The sequence below is a fragment of the Numida meleagris genome, chromosome 9, assembly GCF_002078875.1.
Source record: "Numida meleagris isolate 19003 breed g44 Domestic line chromosome 9, NumMel1.0, whole genome shotgun sequence".
Taxonomy (NCBI): domain Eukaryota; kingdom Metazoa; phylum Chordata; class Aves; order Galliformes; family Numididae; genus Numida; species Numida meleagris.
In genome coordinates this window covers 258,628-279,796 of record NC_034417.1, presented here as the reverse complement: position 1 = coordinate 279,796, position 21,169 = coordinate 258,628, and the positions used below count along the sequence as shown (strand labels likewise).

Here is a 21,169-nt window from a genome sequence, read left to right as displayed (position 1 = left end):
TGCTGTCCTCTGGGCTTTCATGCTGCTGGCTCTCACCAGGCTGTGGGAGAGCTCAGTGACCCAACTGAGACTGTTCCCAAGGCTCAGCCTCTATGGGCACCTTGGCTGCAATTTGCCCCTACACAAGGTCTTGCAGGGGAGCACTGGCTCTGCAGGGGCACTGCAGGGCACAGTTCAGGGGACCGTGCCTAGGCTCAGATCCTTTCCCTCCTGCCCTCAGCCCTTCTGTATGACCAGTGCAGTGGAAACTCGCTCCTGTTGAATGTATTTCCAGGTGGGACGGTGCAAATATTCTAACTGGAGCAACACCAGCATGATGTAGACTTGCAGTACTTCTGGCAGGTAACTTAAGACTCAGCACAGAAGGCAATAAAATGATTTTAAACTTCAGTCAGCTTTATTTATGCAAAGATAAAATTCTGTTGCTCATTCACAGCCCAGGAGAGCAGCAGCCCAGCGATGCATAGCTAGGCATTAGTTAAACAAGCACAAATGATCCCTGATCAGAGGATGGTGATGCTGCTGAAAGAAGCCAGTGCAAACACAGGCCCTAAGCAGACCTGAGGGAGGCTCAGAGCACTAATGAGCAAGCACAAATGAGTGCATTAGGGAAGCCAAGCCCATTTGCAGGAGAAGGGAGCTTGCTGCCTCCACATGCGTGTGCCCACTACCTGGGTCTGTAGGCAAAGTGCTGTGAATTTGGGTTGTGCTGCTTTCCAAAAGCTGCTCAGAGCCAACCTCTGAGGTGTAGGATTAAGGTGGCAGAGCCAGGTTTAAATCCAGCACTAGGTTTTCTGCACTGGCACACACAGGGCGTACTGGGAAGGCCGTGCTCTGGGTGCCAGGTCTTGGCTCCCAGTGTGCTGGGCTCACAGTCATGGGTGCATTTCTTCTAGGAATGGCAGCAGGTGGGAGCATAGGACCGTGACCACCCAAAGCCTCGTTTGCATGGATACTGGGGTGGAACACACCTTTCCCACGAAGACTGCAGCACACAGGGGTAAAAGAGCAGGGGAGCAGGGTCAGAAATTCTCATAGTGATGTGCGAAGTAGGCCTGGTCCTTCTTGTTCAGCTGCTGACAAGCCTTTTCCACGCTCTTCGTCATCCCAGGCGGGCCACAGCTGAACACCCCAATCTTGTGCACCTGGGGAAGAAGGGCAGCCAAAGGGGTCAGCAGCAGCTTCCCCCCAGCCCACGTGCTCATGGACATGGGTCTGAGGTTATCATCCCCCTGAGCAGCTGCAGCAGCGTGGCGGTTTATGCCCCTCCTGCCCTCCTCTTTTGCTACTGAGGTTTCCAGGACCTTGGGGAAAGGCTGGGACTGGGGACATCATTGTCCCTCATGCTTGCAGGTGGGTGCCCCCATCCTGTCCCCAAGCAGCTCGGTGGCACTAACCTCAGGGTGCACCTCCTGCAGTGAGTCGAAGAAGGGCACGAACGGGGGGCGGCCAAAATGGGTGATGGAGCGCAGCCCCGTGAACAGGCTCTTGTTCAGCACCTTCTGGAAGTGCCGCTCACAGATGTACTGCAAGAGAGACTCGTACATGTCAGACAGCCCACCATGGCACGGCATTCACACCACAGGTGCTACCAGCGTGGGACTCACCAGCATGGTGGTGCGCAGGTCAAACTTCTCAGCCAGCTGCGTGATGTAGATGTGCACGGACACCAGTTCGTTCCTGTCTGTCTCCTCCACCTCACGGATGATGTCTGCCAGCCACTCAAACTGCCGCTGCGTGCGTGTCACCCAGATGAAATAGATCTGTAGAAGTCAGGGATGAGGCTCCATTGGACTGGGACCTCTACACGCATCCATGGGGCTCTTCCCAATAGGGCTGTGGGGGACTTTACCCACAGAGATGCCAACAACAGGTGAAGGTATCTCAGGAGGGCTCCTGCCCTCTGGATGTTTCATCTTACCTTCTTACACATCAGCTTGGAGTTGATGGATGACTTGAAGACCAAATCTTTGAGGATGGATGCGAAAGGCGTCACCCCAATGCCTCCTCCCACCAGCACCGACACCTCAAACTTGTGCCACTCCTGGTGGCCCTCCCCAAAGGGTCCATCCAGATAGAGCTAGAAAGGAGTCAGCCATCAGTACAGCATCTCCATTCTCCACTTGCCCAGGGCTTGGTCAGCCTTCAGGGCTCACAGAATCACAGAATATCCCCAGTTGGAAGTGACCCACAAGGATCATCAAGCCCTACTTCTGGGTCCATGAAGGACCACCCAAAACCCAAACCCTATGTCTGAAATCATTGTCCAAATGCTTTCTGAGCTCCAGCAGCTCAGGGCTGTGCCACTGCCCTGGGCAGCCTGTTCTACGCTCACCACCCTTTGGTGCAGAACCTTTTCCTAACACCCAGCCTAACCCTCCCCTGCCAAGACTGAGATGCTCTCGGCTTGGTTGTTCCCATCCCTGGAGGGACACCTCACCTTGGGCAGCCTGCCAATGAGGGCCAGGCTCTCAGGGGAGTAGAGCTCCCGCAGGCGTGTGGTCCAGGGCCCCACGGCACGGATGTGCAGGCTCAGTGTGTCCTCGTGTGGAGCCGAGGTCAGCGTGAAAGGGTGGTACTCAGTGGTGCCCAGGGCCATGCAGGCAATGCGCACCCACTGCCCAGACTTGTAGTCAAAATCCTGTGGCCGCTGGAACCGGAGGTGAGTGACACCTGGGGAGGGGAAGGGGACCCAACTCTGAGAACCTAATGGAGCTGGAGGTGTCCCTGTTCAGTGAAGGGAGTTGGACTGATGGCCTTCCAACTCAAACAAGTCTATCATTCTATGACTTCATTTTTTCCTTTGTTAAAGTGGAGAAGTCGAGTGGAGAAAGGCTTATGGAAAGAGCATTTGTGCTCCGCTAATAGTGGGTGGGACAGTTTGAGGACAAACTGCAGAGGCTGTACTGAGGTATGGGTGTGATGGTCTGAGCTCTCTGCCTCAGTTTCCCTAGTTTGAGGGAAGCACAGGAGATCCTTACCATGCAGTGTGCTGTGAAAGCAGCAGAGGATCACATGCAATGGGACATGGCTCCCTGTTGGAGGTGCTGGCCTGAGCCACCACCAAGTCAATTTCTGGGGCCACAGGTACCTGTGTACCACCTGGGTTGGAAACTGCCACCATGGAACACTCCATAAAACCCCACCCTTGGGTAGATGTGTTTCCTCCACGCTGTAGCCTCCATCCTCTTGTAAAAGGCCTGGGCTGACCTGGCACCGCGCAACCAGAGGGACGTGGTACCTGATGGTAGGAGCTCAGCTTTCACCACGTTGAGCTCCACCTTCTTCCTGCTCAGGCTGAGCAGCTTGTCTGCACCGTAGATGAGAGCTGGGATGATGAAGAAGATGTGGAAGCGGGGCTGCTGGATCAGAGCGTAGCTGCCATGGATGATAACCTGGACAAGGACAGGAGACGGCCACCATCAGCACGACACTTGGCACAGCTGCCTCTGGGTTGGTGGCAGCTCAACAGCAGCAGGGAGCTGAGACTGAGGACACCAGGTCCCTAGGGACCTCCTATGTGGTTGCAGTCCACAGGCATCATCCCCCTCTCCCATTCCATGACCTTTACCAGCACGTAAAGCAGCACATAGAGATGGTGGGTGATCCAGAAGGCCTGGAAGCTGACATGGCGGAAATGGTGGGTGGCGAAGACATACATCACAGCCAGAATGATGAGCAGCAGCACTCCTGTCATGCCTTGGAAAGGAAGGGTTGGGAGGGGATCAGAGCTGCCCCATTGGGGCTCCCTTGGGGCTGGGCCCTGCTGTGTGTTCTCACCTGGAATGGTCTGGAAGAACCACCAGTAATACTTCTGAGGGAGCTGTGACCTAGAGGGACAAGAAATTGCCCCATTGCATAGCCAGCCCTGGGAGAAACCAAACTCCTGGCTTTCATTTCCATTCCCTTCTATGTCCAGGATGCTCTGCCTGGACTATGTTCTAAATTCCACCTACCCATCATTCATAAAGACACTGGAAAAGAGGCAGGACAACACGCTGAGAGGCGTGACTGAGAAGATGTAGACGTTCACTAAATGACCTGCAGTGTGGAGCACTGTAGGAGAGAAATTGAGAGAGAAAAGCATCACCACTGCTGTGGATGGAAATGTAGCAGACCTCACTGATGTGCACGGGGACATGGTGATTCCTCATCTTCTCTGGTGCCTGTGTCTTCAAGCTTCTCACACTGTCCTGCCGTGCCATGGCTGTCTGATCCTCCTGCCCCCCACCCCAGCAGCCCACCTACCTGAGAAAATCAGGGCTGCCATGGCAATCCAGCGGTGGAAATCCACAGCAGCATCAAAGGGGATGTAGTGATTGAGGAACGTCTCCCGCAGGACAGTGATGACATTGCGGCACATGGTGAGCAGGATGTAGGAGTACATGAAGGAGATGCAGGCAGCCGATCCCCGTGAGATGATAATCCCAACAAAGGTGGTCTGTGCAATTCCTGTGCTGGGGGATGCGAAGGCATAGTCTGGCAGGGAAGAAAGCAGAGTGGGCATCATGTACCTGGTGATGGAGACCATGTCCCTTTCTGCCCCATAGGGACAGCCACTTGTGTGGCCAAGAAATGTCATCCAGACAGGGCTGCGTGGGGACAGAGGCATAATAGGCTGTGTCAGGCCCTGGTATGCCACTGCTGGGTGACAGGGTGTCCTTGGAGATCAAGGGAGGTGTTTGCTCTCTGTAGGGCACCGTGAATCTGCACCTTATGTCCAGACTTGAACACCCCAACATAAAAGAGGCATCAACAAACTAGAGCAAGTCCAGCAAAATCCACCAAGACGGGTGGGAGCTGAAATACGTTACACAGGGGACAGAGTGAGGGTCTTGGTCAGGCTGGAGGATAGTAGGAAGGGAGGACCTTGTTGCTATCTGAACCACTTTAGTGGGTTTGACAGATGGGACAGAGCCAAATTCTTTTTCAGAGCTGCATAGTGAAAGGATGAGAAGCAAATGCACGAAAGGAAATTCAAATTGGACATAAAACAAGAACACTTCACAGGGAAGATGGTCACAAGGACTGGCCCATGCTCAGTGAGGTGGTGGCATCCCCAGCTTCACAGCTCTTCAGGCCTTCTCTAGACAAGACCTTCAGCTTTGAAACTGCCCTTGCTCTGACCCTCCAAAGGTCTTATCTGACCTTAGTAATTCTATGGTTATTCCAGGCAAGGACCAGTGCCATTGTCCAAAGACCTTTTGCAGTATACCCCATGCAATGGGCAGCTCCTCAAAAGGGAGGGAGCCCCCACATGGGGCTGCAGGGCCACTCACAGTACGCTCTCTCCACAAACAAGCCGGCGGTGATGGCAGAGAACAGGACCACACAGACGATGTGACGCCGGTAATTCTCAATGAAACGCTTGAACTCCTGGATCTTCTGCTGAACTTTGTTCTGCTGGTACTTCTTCCGCTGCGCTTCAGTGTACAGATGCAGCTGGTACTGATTCGCCCTTGTAAAAAAAAAAAGAAGAAGACTGGCATCATTTTGAGATTTAATCAACAGGGCATGGCTCAGAGTCCTCCTGCTCTGTGCACTGTGCTGCAGTGCCTAGGTTTGGGTCTTCCTCTCTGCACAGCACTGCAACCAGCTCTGCACACCCATTACTGCAGTGACCCACAGGATGCGGTGTCAGGGGGTGACCTCAGGTCGCTGGTTTATCTATTTGAAAGACAACAACAGCTCTGCAGGTCGTGTGACTCATAAATGAAGCCATAGACAGGGACTGTAAAAGATAATTTGCATTTTTATATTCAAACCTACATAAAGAACCCAGGATAGGGAAGGTCCTTGACATTGTTAAGGCAAACTGGGATATTATGATGAATATATTACTCCTGGTCATAAAAACCAGACACTTAACTGCTGCCTCGTGGAAGTATTTGCCAGTGACGCCACAGTGAGGACTGGAACCCCTCTGGCAGTGCCTGCAGGCAGCCCATATGTGTATCAGCACAGTCCCAAGGGACAGAAGAGCACAGGCAGGAACCGCTGTGTAATGCTCCTCTCTGTGGGTAAGGCATACACCCCAAAACCCACTATCGTGGTCTCCAAAGTTGTCCACTTCATTATTTTTTTTTTCAGAGAGGCATCCATACATCCCCAGCAATAGAAGGAAAGCAGACAGCCCTGCACTGCCCTCATTGTAGGTGCTCAAGCAAGGGCTTGGTGTGCCTGCTGGGGCTGAACATCTCCTGCAGATCTGCTCCTGCATCCCCTCCCCATGTTGTGCTGCTCTTCACAGCAGTGTCACTTGACCTATGTGCTACACAGAGACATGAGAAATGCAACAAGGAGATGAGCTTACTCACTTTCTGCCTGGTCTCTTCCTCAGCTCTTGCCCTTCTCGATCCATGTAGTGGGCCACTGTGCCCAGGTTTGGGTCCTCCCCGTCTGAGATGGTTCTGCCAGAAAGAGGGAAAGACATACTACCTAAAGCTGTCCTTGCAGGAAGGGCTGTGGGTCGGTCAGCAGCAAGTTTAGCCCTTCCAAAATTTTCCTCATTGCTGCTGCATGGACACTTTCCATCACAGGCTCAGCTGAGAAGCCATCCCACTCCTCCCTGCTTGCATGAACTCTAGCTGCTTGGTACAGCGGATGGATTCACTCCAAAAAGCAAAACATTTCAGGAGCATTTGCTGGAGAAGGTGAGGTGAAGGATGGATGTGCACAGGGGCAGAAGAGAAATGGCAGCAGGACCAGTGAAAGCACTTACCCTCTGGGCTCTTTCTTGATGAAGGAGACACGGTTGTGTAAGTTTTTCTTGAACACCTCAGGGGTGCCTTTCAGAAACCAAAAGGACAAAATGACCATTTACAGTGTGAGAGATGAGGTGGATGAGTTGTTGGTTGGAGAGATTAATTTGGGATGGAACAAGATTTGGGAGCTATGTATTAGGTGCTACCCATCCCCTCCAGGCCTATGGAGGTGACCCAGACCTCCCATCCACTCCCCCACTGACCCTTGATGCAGAGCTGGCTGAGACGAAGCTCATTGTCATGGTCCCGGAGCATGTAGTGGAAATCCTCCCATGTCAGTTCATCCCTGTCCTGGAACCCTGAGGCCTGGAACATGGACTCGGTCACCTGCTCCGCCTGCTCTCTTGACAAGCAGTTGTTGGAGATCTCAATGAAGGACCTGGAACAAGGAGGAGAGCTGAGACCATAGCTTGAGTCCTTGCAATAACACAGGGCAGAGCCCCAGACAAGCTTCACAGTAGAAATGACACTCCTGGTTGCGAGTGTTGAGCCCATTGTCTCTCATGTAGCTTCCTGGGGACTGAAGCACTGAAGCTGTGAGCTGCTTGTGCAAACACCCGTAACTGCAGACATTGTGAAAATGTCTGTTGGGCTGAGGAGAAGTACCTGAGCATCCTCAAAAACTCCTCCTTGGAGAGGAACCCATTCTCATCAATGTCATACATCCTGAACATCATCTTGGACTTCTCCTCTGAGGACCCTGGTGGCACAGAAGAGAAACAAAGTGAGAGCAAGATCCTATTTTCACCAGCACACTTGCTTCCAGACATTGTCTTCAGGAGTCTGGACTTGCATCAGTGATGTCTCACCCAGCCCTGAAGACACTAAAATAACACTGCTGCTCAGTGTGAATGGTAACTGAACTTCTCTTCAGACCCTTGTGCTGCACTTCTGCTTGATTTTCTCAAGTGTGTGGTGAAAAAATGGGTAAATACGCATTCTTTGTTTTGCATTATTGTGCAAACTCAGAATGTGCTTTTGCAAGCAAAGACTTTTTCTGGGAGCTACTGTGACTGAATATGAATGCCTCCATCTGCAAATCCCTTTTTGCTTGGTCATTTAGGGAGATTGAGATGGGGCAGAGTTGTATGTTGGAGGTGACAGATCAGCAAATTGCTGCTCTAAGACAGCTCTCCTCATGAACAGCCTCAAGAAAGCATAATTACATTGCCATTGCCCCACAACTCAAGCTGAGCTGTCAAAAATGAAAGGAATTTTATTTGTGAAGTGTCTACAGGTTGACCTGTTGGATGAGTCTTGTCTTTCACTCTACTAGAGTCCAGAAACAGGACTTTGAGCAATACCAACCACCACCAGCTCCCACCTTTCATGAAGACCACCAAGATGTCCAGGAACTCCCTGAAGGAGATGTAGCCGTTGCCATCCTTATCAGCCAGGGAGAACATGGAGTCCACAAACATGGAGTTGGCTTTGAGCCCGAGGGCCTCAGCAAACTCAGCCCTGCTCAGCTCACATGTCAGAGACTCCTTTGCTTTCTGTGAAGACTCAAAGTTGAGTTCTCCAGCATCACTCTTGTCGATGTCCAGCATCTGCAGGTTGTGTCCCATAAAAGAAAACTCATGAGTGCTGCTAGAAGAGAAGGATGGTGTTCACCTGCTCAACCTATGGTGCAGAGACAGGTGGCTCTCGGCACAGGAAGCCCCATGTTTCTCCTCTACGTGATGGAAATCACAGGTCCACCATCCAAACATCTCTCTGCAACTTGAAACATTCATATCATCACTACAAACTCCCTTTGTTTTCTACAAGGGAAAAAGTCCCTTGGTCCTCAAACAATTGGCAGCTTCCTTGTGTATGGCTTACCAGCTCCTATGGAGCCCAACAGCAGCATCATTCATTGCTCTGTTAATACAGAAATACCTTTGCCAATGCATCAGAGCCTGCCACACCTCTACATACCTGAGCAAACAGGTGCCTGAAGAAAGTCTCCAGAATTTGTTTCCTCTGCTCCTGGGTGACTGCCCGTTTAAGCAGGCTTTGCTCCTTCATCTCGGACACATGCATCTCAAGGCAGCTCTTTTTCAAGTAGTCTTGGAGTTTGCCAATGAAGCTCCTCCTCTCTGCCTCCTCGCTGAAAAACAGCACCTGCAGAAGTTCCCATCAAATGGCTGTGAGCGGCAGAGGCTCCAAATGGGGCAGTGTGTATGCAAGGATGGTGGAGGACAGAGGAGGCTCTCTCCAGGCATCATGGTACTCACCAGGTCATACTCCTTGGGGCTCTTCAGCAGCAGAGCTTTGTTCCCTTTGTTGCTGGAGAGGATCACCTCCACCCTTTGCTGGGCTTTCAGGCTGATGCTTCGGAGCAGCGACCCTCTCCCATCCAGCACTTTGAGCACTTTGTCAGCTTGGAGCTGGATGTAGACAAGGGAGCTGTCTGTCTTGGGACCATGCCACTCCATGGCTGATGGGAAATAGCACAGCATTCAGTTGGAAATGTGTACCTGTGCTTCTAATCATCCCAGCACCTCCTTCATCCCTGGGAGTGATTTGTACTTGGCTTGCAAAAAGGGATGGAAAGCCTTCATTCCTTCCCTGCCAATGCTGCAAGATGCAGATGGGGCACAGAAAATACTCTACAGGTCACCTGGGTTGCTGGATTTTGCTACTGCATAGCCTGACTTTGCTGCAATAACTGTGCCATCCCTGGTGCAATGATACAAGTGTGCCTGAGTCTTAGTTGTGTCAGAGTTAAGCTCTCCCTCTCCCATCCAATTTCTGAAATTTATTCTAGACTTGCATTTTATTTGCACTTGGTGATATTCTCTAACTGCTGGCAGCACATCTGCTGGGAGACCAAACATATTAAGGGAAGAATGATTTCCCAACCACAGAGCTCAAATGCACAGATATGCAAGGAGTACAGACCACAGAGCTAGGAGGCAGGATTCTTCCAGTGTCCAGAGTAAGGAGGTACAGTCCCTGTCCTATCAGTGCAATTAATCTACATAGGTTTTTTTCAGGTAAGATATTATCTGGCTCACAGGATGACTTGGGTTGGGAAGGAACCTCATGCTGCCCAAAGTAGGACCATCAATGGGTTATGGCCAGTCTGCTCAAGGCTTTATCCAGTCAGATCTCAGACAGCAATGGGACTGCACCCTATCATCCTGGGGAAACATTTTCTTCTTATATTCAGTTAGCATATTAGCTCCAAGCCTGATAAGTATGACCCCCAGTGCTGCCTGTTGACGTGTCCTGACTTCAGCAGCATCACCAGGCATCATCAAAGGATCGGAAATGCTACTTCACCGTGTATCGCCTCGCTGGTCACCTCCCTCCGAACGCTGGCCTTCTTCTTCTTCTGCAGCTTCTTGAAATCTCTCTCACGGAGAACGGCAATGATCCAAGCAACAAGGAGACTCACTGGGGACACACGGGAGAGAGAGGCGTGAGGTACCACGAAGCTCCTTTCCCGTGCTTTCTTTGGTAGAAGAGGAGATGGGTCAGGAATTGGAGAGGCAAACCTAAAGGCAAGCAGCAGAGGACAACGATGATGATGCCAAAGCCTGCACCGCTGCCTTCGAAGTAATCCAGCACGGTCATGGGTGTGCAGTTGGCCAGGAGTTGAGCTGTCAGCTGCTGGGGCTGGGGGCATGGGTCCCCTGCATGGGGAGGAGACAGGCTGTGAGAGTCTGGGGCTTTTACCTTCCCAACCTCCATCGTCTCCACAAACCTCCAGCTGAGATGCTGCTTGGGATTCATTGCCAAATGACACAGGGAGCCTTGAGATCTTAAGGGACAAGCTTTGTTTTCAGGCTGAACCTTGGTACATCACATCACACCATGTGCAGAACTGGACTCATGTACTCAGCGGAGCTCAGCACCACCACCTGTCCCATGGGACAGGCTGCGCAAGAACCCTTTGCAAGATGGGGTTCAGAGCCTCTGCTTGTCTGGGCTGTAAACCCAGGGAGCAATTGTGAGAAGTGCATTTCAAAGGAACCAAAACATCTTGCAAGGGCTGGAATGTGTGCCAGATAAAAAGTTTCCAGGTCTCTCACATTTAACCTACCGACCTATGTGTGCATGCATATAGAAACAGATAAAGAACATGCCAGTGAGGAGAGTGACACAATGCAGGGTAGGCAGAGGCTAAGCCTTAACCAGAGAACATTTCAGAGCATCAAGAGCATTTTTTGTGCCTGGGAATCCTTCCAGGAGTCATGCAGTGCTCATGCCTGGGCTTCAACCCACTTTCAACATCAGTGTTGCCTGTCTAGTTTACAAACCACCCTTGCATTTCAACATGTTCTGTGCACTCCTGTCCTGTGTCCCAGCTCAGTGCAAGATGGAGCACTCACCCTCACTCCAGACAAACACGTTGCTCTGCAGCTCTGCCTGCTGTGAGTAGGTGACTGCAGCCAGGACGTCACGGAATGTGGTGTTGCGGATCTCCTCAGCCTCCTTTGCAGTGAACAGCCTGGTGAAATGATGGGGGAGCCAAGTGGTGGCTCTGAGGTTGCCACTGCTCAGCCCCACAGATCTGGCCAGTGGCAGCTGGTGCTTGCTCCCCACACTGTTTTAGGAGCTAAAGGAGATGGAGGATGGTTTCTCCATCTCTGATGTGTGTTATGAGGGCTCTGCGCACAGAGGGGGAGGAGGCATTTACCCATTTTTGATGTTCTCAAACCAGAACCTGTCACCATCACGCAGGCGCACAAACTGGTCCAGGATGATGGCGCTGAAGAGGGGACTGTCAACTTCCAGCATGCCTCCAGGGAGCAGCTCCAGCCGGGCCGTGTTGTTAGCGTACAGGGCAGCAACCTCCAGGACCTGGCCAGAAAACCCCACCGTGCACAGCTGAGCTGAGGGAAAACTTAGCCAGAAAATCCCAGTGAGCCCCAGGAGGAGTAAGGGACGTGGACTTCCCAGACACCCTATGCCCCTGGGCTGGGAGGGTGTTCTGCTCCACACAGCCAGATGCTATGACCCCCTCCCTACGTTGCTGGAGAAACCACCTACAACTTGGATGGCCCCAAGGGGCCCCAACACACATGGTTTCTGCACCCAAACCACCTTCCCGTTACCTTTTGCTGGGAGTGTGGGGCAAGGTTCGTCCAGTCTTGCAGAGGCTCCAACCCAAACCGCTCCCGGGCCTGGTTGTAGGTGGGTAGGCCAAGGTCCCGCCCGCGCTGCAGCCAACTGGCCACATAGTCGGCACGGGAGTACTTCAGAGGTCCATACCAGTAATCTACAGGTGGAATCAAATCACCGTGATGCTATAGCAGAGCTAAAATGGCAACCTTAACTGTCCCGGGATCCTGGTGGGCCTTGTGTCTCTGCCACTGGCCATGCTGAACATGGGGACTACTGACATGCTCTTGTGGTTGAAGACCCCAGGGCTGTGGTCAACATGCCCTGCATGGGGCTGAAGCTGGTCTGAGTATGATGCGACCAGCCTTCCCACCTTGGCCCACAAACAGCCCCACAACATGCCAGCTGAGTCTAGGGGAGTGCAGACCTTGGAGATCTTCCACCACGATGTTGTCCTCCCGTTCTGCGATCTGTGAGCTCATCCCCAGCAGGAGGTCATCCACATCTTCCTGCTGCATCTCTGTGCTCTGAGGGAAGATGATGTGATTCTTCACAGGTCAAAGGATGTAGGGAAGCCCTGCATCCCCAAACCCAGTACCCAGAGGACAAAGGGGGATCTATAAGTCTTCCAGGTTCATCTCCTCTGTGTCACCTCAACCTTGAGGTCTGAGCCTGCTGTGCCTGAAGAAGGCATCTGGGTATGTCTGGGCGAGGAGGATCTCATTCTCCTTGCTTACTTTATCATACTCTGTGCCCAGTTTCCCTTTCAGCCCCCTGTGCAGTCCTCCATACTATAAAGCACTGAATGAAACCCAAGCAGGGAATGTCCACCACCAACTCAAGCTACCAGTGGATTTTCCTGGCCATGGCACATGTGTCCTCCTGCAGAGCTTTGGGGCACAACCAGACCAGGAGCTGTTAGCATGAAAGCGATCCTCCCACCACCGCCAGCCATGGAGCTGAACAGGAGCCAATATGGATGAGGCTAGAAAATAACCCCAGAGAAGGGGATAGGAGGCAGAGCGGCTCCAGTCCAGCACTCCCACAGCAGTGACCACTCTGCAGAATGCTTTGACTCTGTGCCCAGAACAGATTCTGTCCTCACATCCCTGACCTCATCAGCTGAAGGGACCATGGGTCCCTCCCCTCTGTGGGAAATGAGTGCTCCCAAGGAAAAGACAATCCATGGGGAAACAGAACTACTACCACATGCTTGGAATCCTTCCCCATACCTCTCTGCTCCAGTAGCTGTTGCAGAGCCTCACCGCTGGGAATGGGCCACTGGAGCTGGACACATTTCGTAAATGGCAACTGGGGTCCCTGAGACATCAGAGAAGGGCTGGGCACTTAGGCCAGGCAGGGATTATCCCCAGCTATGACTCAAGCTTGGGCGTCCCCTTTCCTGGCATCATGCTCCTCCTACCTCTTGTAGACACCCGGCGGCACCATGGTGGCAAGGAAAATCCTTGCTGCTGCCACAAACTCTGGTGAGAGGCTGGGGTCCATGTGCTGCTGGTAACCTGCAGGGTGGCAGCAATGGCTGGATCCAGCAGCCAGGATGGAGGGAAAGAAGATGAAGCCCTGACCCCAAGCTCCCTTGCTCCACTGCTCACTGTGACTCTCACCTGTGTACGTTTGAACAGGTGTCCCCAGCAGTGCCGGCAGCCACTCGTACAGCACAATGCTCTAGGGCACAGGGAGCCAGGTCAGGGACAAGACCAAGGAGAACACTTGAGACCACGAAGTCCTGTCCCTCACCTGGAAGGTGGCAATGACCCTCTTGCGAGCGTGCTGGAAGATGTCCTCATCAGACCAGCTAGGGTGATTCTTGGCCAGCTCCGCAGCCAGGTAGTTGTGGTATCGAAACCAAGCAATGCTCATGGCCTGCAGGAAGCGGTTCTCGTTCCCCCAGGCATTCCCCAGGTCTGCAAGAGCCACCAAAGACATCAGAGGGGGATGGAGGCACCCATGCCTTCACCTCCTGCTCGCCATGCAGGGGCTTGCCACATCCATGGTTGAGAAGTCCCCAGCCCCGTTGTTAAACCCCAGCCCCCCCCGCCTCCTGCCCTTTTCCCCTCACTGTTTCTCCCTGTGGATGTGAGCAACCTGGGCAAGCAGACAGCACAGGCCCCAAGCACAGACCAGGGGTCAGGCAGGTAAGGAATTCAAAGCAAGCTGAGCCAGTTTTTATTGTCTGCATCCCCTTTCCCAACAGGAGATTGCCTCGAATCTGAGGCATGAGCACCTGCCAGCCTCTGGGAAATGACCCAATGCCTTCTGGGGATGCAGTACCTTCAGTTCACAGCACATCTTCCTCCCCCTCAGGCTAGGACACTGCCTTCTCTCCCACAGCTGGGGAGACCATGAAACAACCACCAAGGAAGCTGCAGATTGTCCCTTACCATAGATCCCATGAGGGCCGCCCTTTCCAGTGGATGGATCCAGAGCTTTCCACATGGGAACCTTCCCGTCCGTCTCCCTGGGGACGTGCCCTCCGGGTCCCGATGCCAGCTGTCCATTTGAGAAGTTCCTCAGGGCATCGCTCCAGGAATGCGAAGGGCCATAGATGGAGCTGCCATCCAGCCAGCCTGTCACCTCATTGGTCTAGGGTGAGTACAATGAGTGTCAAAAGGTGCAAGACATCTGAAAAGTCACATCTTGACCTATTTGATCTTGCAAGCCACCCCATCCCCTGTTTTAGCAAGAGCTATCAGGGTGCAAATATGACCATGGCCAACCCCCATGCAATCTGATGGACTAATTCCTGCAGGAATGCTTTTTCTTTTGAAAGCGTGCTGGAGTTTTCGTTTTTCTAAGGCTTGAAACTGCTGAAAATGTGACCTGCTAATCTGGTCTCATCACGCTTTGTCATGTGAAAGATTTAGGGCAGGGCAGTTTTCCTTCAGCAGTTTTGGTTGGGAAACTTCCCAGAATGAAAAAAAAGAAACCCACAGCACACTGACTTTGGAATGCATCCAGCACTGCAAAACATGGAGACATTCGTGGAAATCCAGAAGCTTTACAACCTTACAACAGTACCAGCTCATCTTCATGATACATTATTAAAGAGTTGCCTAAATTACATGTCTTAATTACCGATCTTCTAGAGTGGTCTCAATGTAGAAATCTGGTACTGAAATTCTTTACTCTTGTCATTCTAAAGTTCTGGTTATCATTTGTTTCACCAGCCAGAGGCTGCTCTCATCCAGCATCCAGTACCAACAGACTTATCTATGCTCCTTTTGATGCAATAAAAACTCCAGCAGCCAAGGAAGATTGAGAACTGCTCCTTTACACTTTTGCTTCTGCTCTCTTTCAAGCATACAAGACACTCAACTGTGCATTAAAATTGGGCAGATCTAGAGTAACCAAGTTTTTTTCTGGCCAAAAAAGCACTAATCTTGAGAAACCACAGTTATTGCTCCATGAAAACCAGTACCTTGGAGGTTGTGTTTTGGGTTCATCTGCAATTGGTTCAGACACTTGAGGAAGTGCTGCCCTTTTCTTTGGAAATGCCATAAAACCCAAACTCCGGATGAAGATGAATTCAGCTATAAGAGGAAGGGAAAAGGAAACACAATCTCCTACCTGTTCTCGGGGGCTATTGGGGCTCTGCCCCGTCTCCAGTGCCCAGTGGATGCGCTGGAAGGGCAAGACAATGTCTCCAGTGCCTGCAGGGTCAAACACAGGGTCGCCCTCTGGGATGTGGATGTTCAGGAACTCAGCAGGACAGCCAGGTTTCTCTGTCCCCAGGATGTCTGAGAGCACATGGAAACCTGCCAGATAGCCAAGCATGGACAGTTGTTGGGATGATAGTCACCAGCACCTAGAATAGATGATGCTCCAGGTACTCCTGGTCAGACCTCATGAGTAAGAAAAGGGTATTCAGGGACCACGGTGGAGAAACTCAACCAGCAGTTCAGAGACCACCAGCAGCTGGAGCATCAGGAGTAGGCCACCATTTCATCAGGAGCAAGGCTTACACATTACTTCCCTGAACTTCTCCTTGCTGATGGCCTTCAAGACCAATAGTTGCTGCTGAGGTTGAGCTCAGTGATTCTTGGCCCATTTGAGCTTTAGTGGGATGGGAAAATCTGCCTCCAGGGAGAAATTAAACGGTACCACACCAATGTCTACCCCTCCAGTAGCTCACCTCAGCACGGAGCACCCTCAACAGAGGCATCTGAGGACCTATAAGAACTTTGAGTATGGAACTAATTTGTCTTCACATCTTTGAAGAGTTCAGCCTGCTTCCCCAGTGAGCCAGCAGCTCCCAGGGACTCAAGACCCCTTCAGAGCAACAGCAGAAACTGCTCTGACTTGTAGCACTTCTGCCCAGCAACCACTCACCAAGCGGCTCTGATCAGATCTGTCAGTTGTTTTACAATCAGATAACTTTACTGCTAAAGCAAATGAGGAAGTTTCTAAGAGACAAATATCAGTTTTTAACAAAGGTCACCAAAAACTCATTCCTAACTCATAAGAGAGATGGACAGCATTTTGGTAGTGCAACATGCAAGGCTTTATACTTAGGATATGGGCTTGCTCTGAAGCAGCGGGTGTGAGGAGAGCTTTGATCTGTGGGCATAAAAAACAAATGTCTTTCACCCCTTGGCAGCTCCCAGCTCTTACCGAAGAATACAGCCAGCACAGTTGTGTTCCTCTTGGAGGGCAGCCCTGAAGGTCCTCGTGCCACCGCGTTGCTGAGTTGGCGAGCATTGGGTACATAGGGCTCCTGCAGGGCCTGGTAGACGCCATCTGCATAGTTGGCTGGCAGGAGACGCCGCAACCGGGAACCTGCGACACCACAGCAACACGGTGTGGGCCCAACGGCACCCAGCAGCAGGGTATGCTGATGTGTGTGAAGGTACAAGCAGAAAGAGATGGGAGGACATAGGCAGAAGTCTTGGTACCAAGGCCAACTCCCAACATTGCTTGCAACACTGGGATCAGTCCTTATAAAATGAAGAGGGATCCTGTGTGGGCATGTTCCCTTCCTGTTGTCCTTCTCCTCTTCCTCTGCAAATCCCTTTGCTTTATATGGGAGCTCAGTGGTGTGCTGCATGTGGTAACTGGAGTGAAATTAAGCTGCCTGCTTTGACTATGCAATCGTGTATAAGTACGGGGATTGCATGCACTGTAGGAACTGGGAGAGGGAACAGCCAGATAGGCGCAGAGACAAAGGAGAAGATGAGAAGCACCCTGACTTCACACCCAAAGTTAGTTTCAAAAACCTTTCCACCAATGTGGTGGTCTTCATTTGCTGGAGAATCCTAAAGCTGAGAGAAATCCTGAATTTGCTGGCTTCATTTTGGGCTTATTTTCTACAGATTTGTCTCCAAAGAAGTCTTTTTCCCAGCTCTGGTATCCCTGATCACCAATGAAGCACTGCTGGGAACAGCCATGTCCCCCGAGTCTCAGACATTTTGAATGGCCCCACATGGCACAGTTCTGCTCTGGCCTGATCCAGCCCCAGCACAGCCCACAGATGGTGTCTGGGCCAGAAGGAAGAGTGACAGGGCGATGACATTGGAGAGAAAGCTGGGCTGCTTGGTTCCCTCAGACTGCTCTAACAGGGCTGGCTGCCAGGTGCATCTAGTAATCTACCAGTACCTCCTGGGCTCAGACTCAAGTGGGAAAGGGTTTCTGTCTCAGTCCCGTTGCCAAAGTGTCACCTATCCCCATCCACCACCGCCATCCCCAGGCCTGGCACGCACCCACTGAGCCGTGGCTGTGGTGCTGCAGGTTGTTGTACCAGCCATCGTAGCGCTGCACCTCCCAGGTGATGTTCTCCTGGGCTCCTGAAAAAGATGAACCCATGTGGTGAGCAGCAAACTAATGCATGGAGAGTGTTTCCACTATGAAATTATATTGTGCTGTTATATTTTTCCACTATAAAAATTATATTATGCTGTTACATTTTCCCCATGCTCTTTTGAAACCTTCCGTATAAACACATATTCAGATAAGTTTTGTCCTCTTTTGAGGGATAAACTATGTCTGAGGTAGAAATTAATGCCTAGGATCCTGATGTTTCCAAATCAATGTGTATGATTTCTGGCTCCCACCAGTCTGCTCTCAAATGCTCTTCATATGTGTTAAAAGTCTTCCCTTACTCCTCATCACCTGGGGTTATGCTCTCCTCTTTGCACTGTGTATTAAGAATCAACCTATACCAATAAGCATGCACCTTGTTTTACTTCTGCTAATGTTCATCAAACAAGGAAGAAGCTCAGTTTCCTAGTTACAAGCTGTGCACACACACAGAGCAATAGAGGAGTCTCCAAGACTGTGGACTCCAGACACTTGGGACCTTGCTCTGTTTTCTTATCTCCTCACAAAATAAATCATCTTGCCTCAGATAAAGCACTCCAGGAAACTCCATTGGATCCAGGCTCTACCCTTAGACACCCTTCCCAGAAACAGCTCTTACCACCCAAGGTCCATGACATCAGTAGAACCACTGTCAAACACAACGTCATCTCTGTGGGCTGCATTTGCCTCTGGGCCCTTGTAAGAAACAATCTGCAAAGAGAAAGTAGGAGGAACGAGCTAGAGCTGGCTGCTCCAGGAGGCACCATCCTTGGAAGTGTTTAAAAGATGTGTAGACATAGTGCTCAGGGACATGGTTTAGTGGCAGACCTGGCAGTGCTAAGTTAATAGTTGGGCTTGATCACCTTAGAGGTCTTTTCCAATCTAAGTGATTCTGCGATCCTATGATCTACTGACCATACTGTCGGCTCCCTCTTGTGGTGTCTACTGCCCAGTGAAACCTCCCTGCTGTCATCGTCAGCAGCACTACCAACTTCGGGCTGTAGGAAGGACGTTGGGTCTGTGCGGGAGCCCATCATCCTGGGAAAGTTCTGTCAGGAGGTACCACCTGGCCTGAGATGGCCCTTCTGCTGAAGCAGGACCAGGTAGCCCCGATGGTAGGTTCACAATTCATCATCCACGGCTGGAAGACGTTAAGATCCCCCAACTCAGTTAATAGGAATAAGCTTGTTCTTACAGAAACAGACGTATTTAAACCAGTAGTTTCTCTGCATTCACATTGTCCTATCCAAACAAAACCCAGCTGCAGACACGATGGGAACATCCACAGCATGCAGTCAGGTGCCCCCAAATGTGCTAATCCTGCAGTTAAAGATCTCTATGTCACTTCTGGGTTATCTCCTTGCAAGTGCTTTATGGCACTCTTGGGACCAGTCTTTCTCGTGATGCCTTACCGTGTTACTTTCCACAAAGACCCTGAATCCAGAGCAAATGTCATCAGTGGGACATGAACCTCCAAATCCTTGGCCAACGCCCAGCTGAACAAAGGGATTCCCAGCCATAAACAGCAAAGGTTATCTTTTTTTTAATCACAAATGATATAATGCTGCCATTGACTTTCCATGCACGGGGATACCAAACTTGGATATGACTCCAAAATAGGGTTTTCCACTAACTATGGTTTTTGCACACTTGGTCCAGCATTATGCGTAAGTAACAGCATTGTGGGTGAGTATCCAAAGGCTAACATCATTTTGGATGAGCTGCATCACCAAGAAATACGGAGATGCACAGATTTCTGAGATTTTCCTACATTGCTCTGTCACAATTCAACAAGTCCCTGTTAGCTTTTCTTTTTTCTTTTTTTCCAGTTGTTTGAATCAAACCTTGAGAAACATTGGTTTCAAGAAGGCTGACACATTGCCAGCAGTTCTGCAGGTTTTATCCTTTACTTTCTGCAAATTGCAGTGGAGGTTTTTCACTGAAAATTATCAGTGGCACAATTATAACGCCTAAGTCAGTAAGTCAGGAGAACATCCACGTGCCTAATGTAGTGGGCTGAGATTTACCATTTGTGCTCACAGTTAATTGCACTTGTAAAATTGGATACTTATTGCCAGGTTGTGAACGTAGCATAGAAACTTGAATTAACGCACTTCCATCAGAGATTTCTGGAGTGCCAGGAATGGCAGAGCCCATTCACCATCACCACATGATTTGTCTCCTGCTGGATTTCTCTCCTGCTCACCCACAATGTACAGAGTCACAACCCTCATCTACAGCTGAGGCATGAAGGTGAAGATTTACCAAAGTCACTCAAGAAGTGTGGTGTGAAGACACAACCCAAAGCACATCACCATAGGCACAGCATAGTACCTGTTCCCCTTCCCCTTGCTTTTTCTCACTGGGTTCCAGCAGAAAATAATTCTGAGAATTCCTTCTGTCACTGAGCACATCTCCCATTTTCTCAGCTCTCTTGATTCAGACATCAGACAACACACCGGTTCTCATGCACTTCTCATCTCCTATTGCCCAGTCCATCCCAGACTCTGGGGAGGCTTTGGAGATCTTCCAGCCCTGGGTAGATCAAGTCAAGGCCAGCATGATACAATCAATGTTGTTGGCTTGCTCCAAGCAGTAGGTTGGTCTATAGGCTCCTCAACAATGCACTCTTTTTCACCAGTGTGAAACATCTCTTTCATGCCTTTCCATTACCTTTATGCTTTCCCATGAATTATTTGGCATATCTGCAGTGTGTCTCTCGCAACCAATCCTCAAGAGCAATCTCCCTTTCCCAAGAGCACTTCTTCATAGCAGGACTTGGACTGTGCAGGTATGGCGGGCACTGACACATCTCCCCCATCTGTCAGACTTTCTCCCGCCACTGCTGGGAACTCCTTCAAAGGCAAGGCTGAGTGACACCAATCCTAACAGGCTATCCTCAAGATGGGGAAGATGCACATCTGGGCTTGGGACCCCATGTCCAAGGAAGATGGGTCTCCCATGAGCAGCACTCAGATGTCCCCATCGGCTCCTTTCCCATGCTTTCCTGGTATGGTCTTGATGTGTTGAGGATCAGTTGCCTGGCTTCTCCAGAAAGAGCCTCCTCTTCTCGCATCTGCCTTCAAGCCTCCCAAACCACTCCGTGGTTTCCCTGACACGATGAAATGAGACCAGCCTTGGAAGCCCATGGAGCAGCTTGCCGAGTGAAAGATTTCCACATTTGGTTCCACAGATTTGCAAAACGTACCAGGAAGTTTTTAAGGTCTGATGAGCCCTCCAGGCTTTGCTGTTCCACAGATTCCCTGTGCAACACTGGGAAAACCGCTCCCTCTGTCTGCACCTCGTGGAAGCAAAGATCAGCTTCCTCAGTCCTGTCTTCTCTCATCAGAGAGAAAACCTGTGCCCTAAAACTGAACTTTTACACCCCTCTGAGTATGTTGAAACCCTGCTGCAGATAGCACAAGTATGTGGCTTCCCTCCACAGCCAGGAATCCAGCTCCACTTGATCTCAACAGATTTGGCTCCCCCAGAGTCAGATCTTCATGCTCTAAACATCCCCAGACCCCTTTCCAGAG

The 21,169-nt window shown here is 51.0% G+C and overlaps 1 protein-coding gene across 1 annotated transcript; it reads right to left on the bottom strand.

Annotated features, from left to right (window-relative positions):
* DUOX2 (dual oxidase 2) lies at window positions 63-18,316 on the bottom strand. Its single transcript, XM_021407625.1, has 33 exons — window positions 18,253-18,316; window positions 17,537-17,620; window positions 16,452-16,616; window positions 15,408-15,595; window positions 14,222-14,423; window positions 13,578-13,744; window positions 13,445-13,505; window positions 13,243-13,339; window positions 13,052-13,139; window positions 12,247-12,346; window positions 11,813-11,976; window positions 11,395-11,558; window positions 11,087-11,205; window positions 10,250-10,387; window positions 10,035-10,148; window positions 8,984-9,186; window positions 8,685-8,870; window positions 8,089-8,314; window positions 7,371-7,464; window positions 6,968-7,143; window positions 6,722-6,788; window positions 6,318-6,410; window positions 5,280-5,458; window positions 4,249-4,479; window positions 3,957-4,056; window positions 3,781-3,830; window positions 3,572-3,699; window positions 3,242-3,395; window positions 2,441-2,673; window positions 1,922-2,080; window positions 1,608-1,763; window positions 1,398-1,526; window positions 63-1,145 (listed from the first exon to the last, which is right to left on the bottom strand). The coding sequence occupies exons 1-33, from the start codon at window positions 18,314-18,316 to the stop codon at window positions 1,023-1,025; spliced, it is 4,602 nt and encodes a 1,533-aa protein (XP_021263300.1). The 3' UTR covers window positions 63-1,022.